The sequence below is a fragment of the Megalobrama amblycephala genome, linkage group LG19 (assembly GCF_018812025.1).
Source record: "Megalobrama amblycephala isolate DHTTF-2021 linkage group LG19, ASM1881202v1, whole genome shotgun sequence".
Classification (NCBI taxonomy): domain Eukaryota; kingdom Metazoa; phylum Chordata; class Actinopteri; order Cypriniformes; family Xenocyprididae; genus Megalobrama; species Megalobrama amblycephala.
Window position 1 is genome coordinate 9263838 of NC_063062.1, and position 12722 is coordinate 9276559.

Consider the following 12722-nt stretch of genomic DNA (forward strand, 5'->3'; position numbering starts at 1 on the left):
TGTACTCTTTTCTATAAATGCCAAGCTTTTCTTCAGCAAGAAATTTATTTATTAGTTTTTTACCAATTATGAAAGTGCGAGTGAAAGAGGAACCCAGATTTAATAGTACCCATTTATTATGACCATATGGAGAGACAGCAAAACACCCTGACCAGTCTCGGTTCCTTTTAGCCCTTTCCAGGTCATGTAGTAGGAGGCACTTGATAGCTAGCACAGCCAATAGTTTACACCGGGCTTATCAGGGAACTAAACCAAGCAACCCCACATAGAGTGAACGAGACTGGCTGAGACTTGAAACTCTCTAACACTGTGTGCAGTTGTTTTAGTTTCACTCATTTCAAGCCATTTTTCAGAAACATACAAATTCAATCACTGAAACCAAAATACTTTGGTCATAATCATTTTCCCAATGTGCATTACATGTATTTATCATCAAGTCATACTTTCAATAAAATCTAATGATCCTAAATGGCACTTTTAGTGCAGTTCAGGTTTTAAAAATTAATTCTGGGATACTGTTCCATTATTCACCCAAATGAAAAAAGGTGGCTTTACTACTCATACTTCATAAATTACAGGTTATGGCTGGAGTAGGTCATAGATTCAAATGCTGACTTACAGGGAATAACAATACTGGACTGCTGGGAAACAAAATTCATCGATCATTTGCAGGAGCCAACCAAAATAAAAAAGCACAGCAAAATAAAACTTCATTCAGTTCAAGTTGGATAAGGTGGGAAATCCTGCTGCAGCTAATTTCCTAGTGGGTCATACTTTAAGAATGAGGAAAGAGAAAGAAAGCATGGTCCGATTTCTTTGGCAGTACAGCTCTGCGTCCACAGGTACACAGAGGGTCGAGGAGGTGACTGAGAGCTAGTCAAAGGCTTCCACCCACATTGCTTATTTCATATGAGATGGAGATGATGTTTGCCTTTAATCTTCCTCCTAATCTACCCAACCACCATCCTGTAGTTAAGGCTACTGGTGTTCAGTGTGACATCCTGATCTCACTGCTGAAAAGTCTGTGCCGTTTAGAGAAGGGTCAAACGGAAGGCGTTCGTATATTTTCAAACAGCGATTGGACAGTTGGTAAGGAGAGTAACGCCCTCCCCACACCCTTGCTGGCACGGAAGCAGGCATAACCAAGAAGCCCCCACATGGCTCCCTTCAACACGTTCCGTACTACCCAGCCGAAACGAGATGGTGGTGCCACGCTAAGAGAAAAAGACAAAAAATTTTATCATGGCAGATCTTATATCAGTACTATGATCTACTTCTAAGTACATACAACCATTCCAATACGCACCTCATGATCTCATGGATATTGAGCTCTTTATCCCAGTTCCTCTCAATACCAGGCACATGACCCATCCCAACCACTCCAACAACAACAGCAGGCACTTCTGAGAAAAAGAAAGTGTGTATGAACAAGAGGTTTCATATTGGTCCCGCAGAAACATATGTTACCTTCTCCCGCTCCCACCCGCAAAAGCCCACAGGTAAAAGTACATAGTTTTTTTCAATACATTCATAAAACTTCCATGAAATAGTTTCAAGTTACGTGTCACCTAGCAACAACCTAAACAGAAAATGTATGTTATTAAAGCATCTACATTCACAAAGCACTGTTTAACAAAAAAGCAAGCATAGGTCACTGCATGTGTGATGAAATAAAAGCATACAGAGAGTGCTCCCTTTATAATCATTAAAAAGCTGTCACTCTTTGTTAATCGCAATCTCACAAAGTTCCTTTATAATCAATGAAGCTCACTGCACAATGAATCTCTCGTAATGTTTACACTTTGTTATAACGAGAGGATTTACGTTTTGAGCGGCGAGTGGATTCTAACTTAAACACCTCTAATTGGCCATTGAGTTCAAGAAATCATCAGATATTTGGGATTGTCTGCATTGCAACAATGCTACAAAAACATGTTGTAAATAGAAACCTATGACGCTCTCCAGAGCACAACACGCACTATTGCCAAAGCTATTTCATCAAAATGCTATAATTACGGAAAAAACTGATTCTAGACCAGCTGTTATGAGCCAAGCCTTGCCCTTACACATGCTCAGCCTGTGCCTGTAAATTATTTTTATTTCTTGTTGCTTTTGTGCAATAGATGATAGGGTTGTGCCGATGGATGATATCATCATCCATCGTGATGGCTGACCGACATCACGATGGAGAGACACCATCGTGATGCCACGCCCCCGCCCCGCTCCGCCCCTTTTATTCCCCTCACGTGCAACCTATTGGAAAGCCCGGATGAGTCATTAGTTGGGAAATAAAATAACCCTTTCGCACACAAGTTTAAAATATTCTGGCTGACCCCCAAGCGTGAGTTTTTCAAGGCGACCATAATTTAGAACGTATCACTTATTGTTTCCATGGTGACGCGTCATTGCTTGTCATGTCACACACTGCAGCGCTGTATGAATGATGATCTGCTTTTATTTCAGTTTTCCTTTTTTATTCAAAATATTCACTAATTTGTTAACTATAACATGAAATATCTGATATTCCGATTGTTAAATATTTGAAAGTGGATATGTTTTGCTGTTTAAACAACTTTATAATGATTGCGTTAGTTGAGCTATACATGTTATGGGCGTCGCCATGTTAGTTTGTGCCGCAGGTTCTGTTGGATTCACAACATCTTATATGTATTTAAACATCCGAAACCTAAAATAAACATTATGTGGTTGAAGACACTGCATATTTGTGATTTATGAAAAGTGCTGCGCGCGTCCATCTCTGGTTTAGAGATGGACGCGCACATTTGAATTTGGCAATTGATCACGTGATGCACTGCACTGAACGTTCTAATCACACCGGTGTGATCGTACGCGTCAAAGGGATGAATAAAGTAATAAAGTAAAATAATGAATAATAATTATATAATAACGAAAAATTAAAATGACTCCAAATATGTTTCTTACTATTATATTATTTATTAATATTTTTCAGTTGTCACCTTTATTTTACTTTTAGTAATTTTATGTGCTTTTGTCATTTTTATTAGTTACATTTTTTTTTATAATACTTCTACTTGGCTTTAATTTAGGTTTAGTAATTTTAGTACTTAAACTTATTTCAGAAAATTTTAAAAAGAAATTTTCTAATTTTTCATCTAAGTTTTTCATCTAACATTTATATTTTATTTCAGTGCTTTTTCAATAAACAAAAATTATTTTTAATAGTTTTGGTTTTAATTTAGGTTTTTGTTTGAGGGATGGTCCAACCAAAAATTAATTCTGCCATCATTTACTCACCCTCATGTAGTTCCAAACCTGTATGACTTTCTTTCTTCTGTGGAACCTAAAAGATGATATGTAGGTAACTAAAAAATGTAGCTCCCAATCACTTCCATAGATTGGACCCGGAAACATTCTTTTGTGTTCCACAGAAAAAGGTATGTCATACGGGTTTGGAACGACATGAGTAAATTATGACAGAATTTACCAATAACAACACTGATCACTGGGCATACCTGAATATGTATTTTATGAATTAAACATTTTTCTAAATCAAACTGGCATCAATTTAACTTTTAGCACTGGAAAAGACTGCAGCATGAGAAGAACGCGCAGTACTCACTCTCAGCATTAGGAGGCGCCTCCACACAGCGCGCTGCCTGTCTAAGTGTGTGTGTGAGGTAGATGTCTCGTTCTGCAACAATAGTGCGGTGGAGGGCTGGAAACTCGCCTATCATCTCTGACATGGTCTGTTCCAGAAGATCTTTTTGTTTGCACTTCTCTACATCCTCCTTGCTGATAAGAGCAAAAACACATACCAAAAATGTGTGAATTTTAAAAACAAGAGCATATCCAGGCCATACTTCCCACAATCCCAAAAAAAGAAAAAGAAAAAAAAGAAATTATGTTTTGCTTAAACTTTGCTTTAGCCTATATTTAGGACCATTATTTTAACAACAATGAATAATTGTCCTAAATGGCCCTAAATATAGGCTTCATTAAGCTCAAAGGAGCTTCATGCTTAAAAAACAAAGCAAAAAAAAACAAAAAAAAAACATTTTTATTACTGTAATGCTTTATTACAAACCATCTTCAATGTAATACATTAACATTTTTGAATTTATATATCATGGTAGAATACTACAAAAATGCCAAGGCTATCAATTAAATTTAATTACTTTTTATGTATTATTTTTTAAAATGTTAAATTAATCAATTAAATTACTAATAATTGTATATACATTTTTGTTGAGAAAAGCCCTTTAAAAAAAGTATAACGTTTATAGTATAATTTTTATTATAAAATAATTATCACCTGCCTAACTGTGGCAGATGAAATAGTGTTGAAGTGGACAGACACTACAAAAGTACCTGTAGAAATTTTATAGATATATGTTAACATTGTTTTATTACATATCTTTGAACATATAAGCTTATCGCTTCCAGTCCATAGCAATCCATCTTGCAAAACTGGTCTATGTACACATGCAGACTGGCATCTTTGGCATTCATGTCTCTGTCTGTTTTTCCAGTCTCATTTTTAAGACACCATATAAAGTTTTACATTCTGAGAGACTTCTTAAAAACATAAAGGAGTGATCACTGTGCACATAAAGACTAAGTGGTGTTGACTTGTACCTGATGGGGTCAGAGAGGAAGCACAGGCCCCAGGCCAGACGAGCCTTCTGCCACAGGCTGAGAGCAGCTATTGCACGCTTAAAGGTTACTGGAATGGGCCGATCCCCAAGATGAAATTTACAGAAGGGCACTTTTCCTGCCTGAATTGGGTAAAATAGAAGGAAACGCATATTTTATTTATGCAGATCAGTCTTTGCTGTGACATGTACTGCGGTGTCCACAGGTTTCATGTTTCGTGACTGTGTGCACTTATTGTTTTTTGATAATTGGTGACATCTGCTAGAAGTCAGGAATGAGTGCATGAGTTACAGTGCATGTCAGGACCATGAGGACTGTGTAAGTGAGGGAGAGCATGTGTATTCGCACTGACCTCCTTAAAGGCTTCTCTAAACTCTCCTCCAGGGGCCATGCCCAGCTGTTCTGTAATGTGAGCTGAGACTTTGAGCAGCAGTATCTGCATGAGGCCAGACATCACTCCATTCTGACACAAGAAATGGAGAAAAAGAGAAAAAAGCAAAACAGAGAATAGAAATGAGGTTAAACTTGTAGCATGTTGATAAATGAATTCAGAGGAATGTGTTTGGCAGTTTAATAACTATGTCTTCTAGGGGTGTAACGATACGCTCAGGTCACGATACGGTAAGTATCTCGATACAGAGTTCACGATACGATACGTATCACGATATTTTGAACAAAATGAAACTGAAATTCAAACAAGATTTATTAAAAAAACGAACAAATTTCAATAATTTTCCTTGTTGTACATACAAGATCACATTTCAATAAAATAAATAAATATAAAATTTTAATAAAAACCTTCTGTATTCAAATTAACAGTTGAATAGGGCTGTCTGTCACTGAAAAAAAATGTTAAATTTAACATGAACTTAGAATTATGAATAGGGGCCGTTCACATATCGCGTCTAAAAACGCGTGGAAGGCGCGGCCGCACCGCTTCTCCTTCTTTCCAAAGCGCTTGCGCTCCTGTGGCGTCGGTCGTTGCTATGCAACCATGAACTGAGCTCTCCAAGAGGATCAGGATGTTTCTGCAAAGGATAAATGATTTCTAGCCCTTGCATTAGTTTTACTACGAGATATATTGATGGAGATAAGATATAAAAACCACCATGAACAGCTATGATCAGCTATGATCAGCTGTTCGGCTGAGCTTTTGATGTTTTGTTACGGAAAGGCCATAGCTGATCGGTTGATTCTTGTCACACGACCTGCGGTGCGCTTGCGGCATTCTGAGAAGTTGAGAATTGCATGCGCGTCGCGACCGCGTTGATCCCATTATGAGCGCGCCTGCCGCCCGGCTACATTTGAAAATAATAACTGACTTGCACGCGGAAAAGACGCAATATGTGAACGGCCCCTAACTTAAAGCAAAGCATCGCAAGCGTCTTTTGCTTTTCTGTGAGCACAGCTGTTGCTGTGCACTGCGGTGAAAGAAAGCCACGACTTTTCTCACGCGACCATGCAAGAGACTGACATGAGAAACGTTTAAACCTGCTTGCAAGATTCAATGTGTGCCCGAAACACTTACTGAACTAGAGAGCTGATTGAGACACGCCATCTACGATAAATCGTTACACCCCTAATACTTATAGTAATTTAAAAATGTGGTAGCATTGGATCTGGACAGGAAGGATAACTCTGGAGTTGGAAGGGGTGTGTCGCGATTCTGCCTTCTCACATCGCGATACAGGTTCGTGGAACTGCGTATCGCGATTTCGGTTTCATATCGCATATCGTTACAGCCCTAATGTCTTCAGTTCATGGCTGACCTGCTTAATAGCCTGCTGGACCTTCTCCAAGTTGATGTCTTTAGCTTCTTTTAGCAGCGTTTTCTCATCCATTTTAAGCATGGATACTCTGTACTGGCACAGCTCCACCACCACCACATCAGGCTGGACCGCTCGGATTGTCTAAAGCAAAGAGAATCAAATCAAAACAGCATCTAGTCAATCAGTAGTTAACCCTTTCGTACGTAAGTTTCAAATATTCTGGCTGACCCCCCAGCGTGAGTTTTTTAAGGCGACCGTTATTTAGAACTTATCGCTTTATGGTTTCCATGGTGACGCGTCATTGCTTGTTACGTGACACACCGCAGCACTGTATGAATGATGATCTGCTTTCATTTAATTTTTCCTTTTTTATTCAAAATATTCACAAATTTGTTAACTATAGCATGAAATATCTAATATTCTGATTGCCAAATATGTGCAAGTGGATGTGTTTTGCTGTTTAAACACCTTTATAACGATCGTGTTAGTTGAGCCATGTGAGCGATGGGCGCCGCCATGTTAGTTTGCACCGCGCAGATAATCGGATCTGTTGGATTTACAACCCGTGAATTTATCCACTTCTCCCGAAATACATGAAAGTAAGTGTGCCAGTGAACTGGGGAAGAATAGAGTAAGCTTTTAAGTTACTTTCACAATGTATATCTGATATGAATTAAACGTGTTGTCAAGTTATAATGGAAAGGGTTGTTATTTCCGCTTCTATAGACATCATTGTGTATTTTCCAAACTCTAAATATATTGTTTTGTTAGTACTCATGTGTATTTAAATGTCTGAAACCTGAAATGAACATTATTTGGTTGAAAACACTGCATATATGCGATATATGAAAAGCGCTGCGCGCGTCCGTCTATGGTTTAGCGCCAGTTAAAGCGCACACGCACATTTGAATTTGGCAGTTGATCACGTAATGCACTGAACGTTCTAATCACACCGGTGTGATCGTACGCTCCTGGGGCAAGCCAAGACTGATCACACCGGTGTGATCGTACGCGTCAAAGGGTTAATACTAAGGTGTTTTACACTCAAACATTGGTTGTGAGCCCACAAAAAAAAATAAAAAATAGAAAGCCAATGCTTACAGTGGCAACATCTTTCTTGCTGCTGTCGCTGAAGTGGGCGGTGCCAACCAGATACACAATACTGCCGTCAGGTGTGGAGAGACGGGTCACAGTGTCTGGAAGATCAGGCTCTGCCTGCCGGCGCTGGGTACGAACCTGCCACAACACTTCCACTGCCTCAGAGTCTGCTAAAAAGACAAAAACATTTTCATAATCGTAAAAAGTGGAGCAAGAACACTACATATACATACATTTATACACACATATATACATTACATACATACATTATATATATATATATATATATATATATACATATAATGTATGTATGTGTGTGTGTATATATATATATATATATATATATATATATATATATATATATATATATATATGTATATATATATATATATATATATATATATATATATATATATATATATATATATATATATATATATATACACACACACACACATACATTATATGTATATATATATATATATATATATATATATATATATATATATATATATATATATATATATATATATATACACATTATATGTATATTATATATATATACACACACACATACATTATATGTATATATATATATATATATATATATATATATATATATATATATATATATATATGTATATATATATATATATATATATATATATATATATACACACACACACACACACACATACATACATTATATGTATATATATATATATATATATATATATATATATATATATATATATATATATATATATATATATATATATACACATTATATGTACATTATATATATATATATATATATATATATATATATATATATATATACACACACACACACACATACACACACACACACACACACACACAAAAGGGGAGTAGCTACCAGAAAATATGTTTACATAACTAGTTTCAGCACAGAGAATCAAAACCGGAAGTGGAAAAGAGTTGTAAACAAAGCTATGCAAATATTCTTCGCTCCATATGAGCTCATAATCAAAAGAAAACAGCAATAGAAAGATAAGTTATGCGTTTATCAAAAAGTACTAAAGCAAAAACATAGAAAGGATGAGCTTTAGAAAATATATGGTTTGTGGTGGTGTGACATTTGGAAAAAGTTGAAAAAGTTATAATTTGCTGAATTTCTAACTTCGCTGAACTAAACTAAGGTTAATACTAGTTAGTTCAGCAACTAAACTAACTAGTATTGCCTAACTAACTTTTATTGCCTAAGTAATAAATAAACTAATTATTTAAACATTCAAAACTCTAATAACCCTACACTGAACAAGAAGAGGTTTTTCTATGATATACTATGACATTGAATTTGAGGACTACACAGCACTATTTCTTACAAAACCATATGAAAGAAACCTGGGATTCAGATCTACTATATTGTAAACTTTAAATCAGAGATTACTCACAAAGTTCGAGAGGAAATGGAGGTTGTGTGTCATCTTCTGCTGGGCCAACTGAGTCATCCTACATACAAAAACAATGTATTATAATCTGTATAATTCTTTGTATGAACATGCTGACAATGTACACAAAACAGGTGAGAACAAGCTTGGTATTAACTTCTAGGAACTCAGAACTTTGCGATTTCATGTTCGAGGTTGAGGATATTTTAAAGGGTTAGTTCATCCAAAAATGAAAATTCTGTCATTTATTACTCACCCTCATGCCGTTCCACACCCATAAGACCTTCGGTAATCTTTGGAACACAAATTAAGATATTTCTGTTGAAATCCGTTGGCTCCGTGAGGCCTCCATAGGGAGCAATGACATTTCCTCTCTCAAGATCCATTAATGTACTAAAAACACATTTAAATCAGTTCATGTGAGTACAGTGTTTCAATATTAATATTATAAAGTGACGAGAATATTTTTGGTGCGCCAAAAAAACAAAATAACGACTTTAGTGATGGCCGATTTCAAAACACTGCTTCAGGAAGCATCGGAGCATAAATGAATCAGCATGTCGAATCTTCTGTTCGGAGCGCCAAAGTCACATGATTTCAGCCGTTTGGCAGTTTGACGCACGATCCGAATCATGATTCGATAGGCTGATTCATTGTGCTCCGATGCTTCATGAAGCAGTGTTTTGAAATCGGCCATCACTAAATAAGTGGTTATTTTGTTTTTTTTGGTGCACCAAAAATATTCTCGTCGCTTTATAATATTAATATTGAACCACTGTACTCACATGAACTGATTTAAATATGTTTTTAGGATCTTGAGAGAGGAAGTGTCCATTGCTCCCTATGGAGGCCTCACTGAGCCATCGGATTTCAACTAAAATATCTTAATTTGTGTTCCAAAGATTAATGAAGGTCTTACGGGTGTGGAACAGCTTGAGGGTAAGTAATAAATGACAGAATTTTCATTTTTGGGTGAACTAACCCTTTAAGCAGTTTTTAATTTTTAGTAAAAAAAAAAATAGCCTGAGAATTCAGTGCATATTTCTTCATCATGGGAAACGCCCAGCTAAATAAACAAAAGACCATTTTCCAATACTCTCAGTACCCACAAGAAGGCAATAAAGAGACAATGTACATTAAATCAGAATGAAAGTCAACAAAAAGCACAGGAAACTGAATGATTGTCATGAGTTTTACAATACCATTTTTTTTATTATTTCTTCCTTTTACAAACCACAGATGCTGTTTCTATTTAGCAGCTTGAATCAAACCCTCAATTATTAAAGATAAACATTTATCACCATGCAAATCAGTCAGTTTATAAATACAGAAAAAAAATAAAAAAATAAAATAAAAAAAACTGCCAAATAAGACAAAACAATACCTTCATTCCGCCAAAGTCTTACCTCTGAGTTGTTGTCCTGTTCCATTGTCCGCTGTTCAGTAAACCCTCAACCTGGAAAAAAGATCATAAGTCAGATGCACAAACAACCCATATGACTCCACAAAATGGCATTGAACCATTAAATAGTTAAACAACCTTGGAAGGCGGTGTACTGGCCTGGCCTGCTGGAAATATATGGCTAAATACTAACCAGACACGGTTTAATTAAAGGATTTGAAAGTTTTTTGACTTGTGTAGTTGGGTAGGCTGAGTAAAGTGAGTCATCAGGCTTGATTATCAGCCTGCCATCTTGCTTTGTGCAACTAGACCACGTATACTTTCCAAACTACTGTGACTCCAGCACACCAGGATTAGCTGGTGTTTTGCTGAGGGTTTAGATCTGAAAAACATATCTTTAAAGTGGAACAACAAAGCGTTTTTATGTTGACCATGTAACAGATCTAATCCTACAGAAGACAGACATTAAAAGGTGGCAACCTGCTGTTATCAGACCACCTGGTTAGCACATCAAACTCAATTTAGACAGCTTACCGTCTCAACACCTCAAAACGGGATTGTAAACAGTTACATTTTGAGGAAAAAAAGCCTCTCGTCCCAATTTTACATTCAAATTGAAAATGTTTTGGACTAGCTGCAATCTCAGCCACCACTCCGAAAAAGGAACAAAAACAAAAATAAATCTTACATTTGACTTGGTTGACAGCTTGTTCACTCTTCCCACAAGAGTAACGAATCGGACCAGATCCAACTGTCAGTTGTAGAGAGGGATGGCTCTTGACAAGGTAGCTCGGCTACAGGCTAACTGCGCACACATACACGCAGCTGTTAGCTGATGCTATGCTAATATAAGCTAAGCCCCTTTAAAAACTTCACAGAACTAACCGATAATAAGTTATTTAATTCGCTCGCTGTTACGATTATAATATAGCCTTTGCATTATATAGAGATTTAAAGAATACTTAAAACAACCGCCTTGACTGCTGTTTGATAACGTTAACATTAGCTAGCCTCGGCGAAAATGAAATGATTAAAGTTAGAGCCTACAGTCAGCTGCTTGCATGAAGTGACTCGGTAGCGCCGCCCGTTATTGCAATGCTTTCTGGGTAATGTAGTACATAGGAGAAAAAAAAGACTATTACATATGATTTTTTTCGAAAAAGGTCGGACCTATATATACTTATATTTGATTAGAAATAGAGTTAAAGGATTAGTCCACTTTTAAATACACTTTTCCTGATAAATTTACTCACCCCCATGTCATCCAAGATGTTCATGTCTTTCTTTGGTCAGTCGAAAAGAAATGAAGGTTTTTGAGGAAAACATTCCAGGATTATTCTCCTTACAGTGGATTTCAATGGCTACCAACAGGTTGAAGGTCAAAATTACAGTTTCAGTGCAGCTTCAAGGGCTTTAAACGATACCAGATGAGTAATAAGGGTCTTATCTAGCGAATCGATCGGTCATTTTCGAAAAAAATACAACCGTTTATGCTTTATATACAAAATAACGCCTTGAACATACTTTCCGCTTCCGCATTCTTCATAACGCTTACGCTGAATGTCCTACGCCTTCCCTATTGAAGTTACGGGAAAAAACGAAACTGGCGCCGCGTTCGTTCCGTAAGTTGAATAAGGAAGGCGTAGGACATTCAGCGTAAGCGTTATGAAGAATGCGGAAGCGGAAAGTACGTTCAAGGCGATATTTTATTTATAAAGCATAAACGGTTGTATTTTTATCGAAAATGACCGATCGATTCGCTAGATAAGACCCTTATTACTCATCTGGTATCGTTTAAAGCCCTTGAAGCTGCACTGAAACTGTAATTTCAATCTGTTGGTAGCCATTGAAATCCACTGTAAGGAGAAAAATCCTGGAATGTTTTCCTCAAAAACCTTCATTTCTTTTCGACTGACGAAAGAAAGACATGAACATCTTGGATGACATGGGGGTGAGTAAATTTATCAGGAAAAGTGTATTTAAAAGTGGACTAATCCTTTAAGGACGTATCATTTTAATGTTAACAATAATACTGTTAAACATTTTAAAAACTTGATGTAAAGTGTTCCTTCATTTTTAAATTCATATTAATTTAATTTTGTAACAGTAAGAAGAACTTGTAAAAAAGATGTAACACTACATTAACTCACTTTTGCTTTCTCTGAAACAAAAAGCAGTTAAAATCTGCAAAAAATTTAATTACGTCCTTTGTAAAATGTAATTCATTGTTGTTGTTCAGATAATATTGTAGTAACTAAATATGACATTTTAAAACATTTCTAAAATGTTTATTACTGTAATTCATTACCCTGGTTATGACCACCCACATACCTTCAACACAATACCACTTGAGTCAATCCGAACCCTGTTCTTACATGGATAACT

The 12722-nt window shown here is 36.4% G+C and overlaps 1 protein-coding gene across 2 annotated transcripts; it reads right to left on the bottom strand.

The window, feature by feature from the left end:
- Positions 1-26: 26 nt before the first annotated feature.
- Positions 27-11420, bottom strand: trabd (TraB domain containing). Of its 2 annotated transcripts, none has more exons than XM_048168605.1 (10): positions 11026-11420; positions 10342-10391; positions 8939-8996; positions 7506-7669; positions 6405-6545; positions 4988-5098; positions 4618-4757; positions 3602-3774; positions 1307-1403; positions 27-1214 (listed from the first exon to the last, which is right to left on the bottom strand). In XM_048168605.1, the coding sequence occupies exons 2-10, from the start codon at positions 10363-10365 to the stop codon at positions 1043-1045; spliced, it is 1080 nt and encodes a 359-aa protein (XP_048024562.1). In that variant the 5' UTR covers positions 10366-10391; positions 11026-11420; the 3' UTR covers positions 27-1042. The 2 variants fall into 2 exon arrangements, with proteins under 2 accessions (XP_048024562.1, XP_048024560.1); XM_048168603.1 differs by having other exon boundaries at positions 7506-7672; positions 11026-11419.
- Between the last annotated feature and the right edge of the window lie 1302 nt (positions 11421-12722).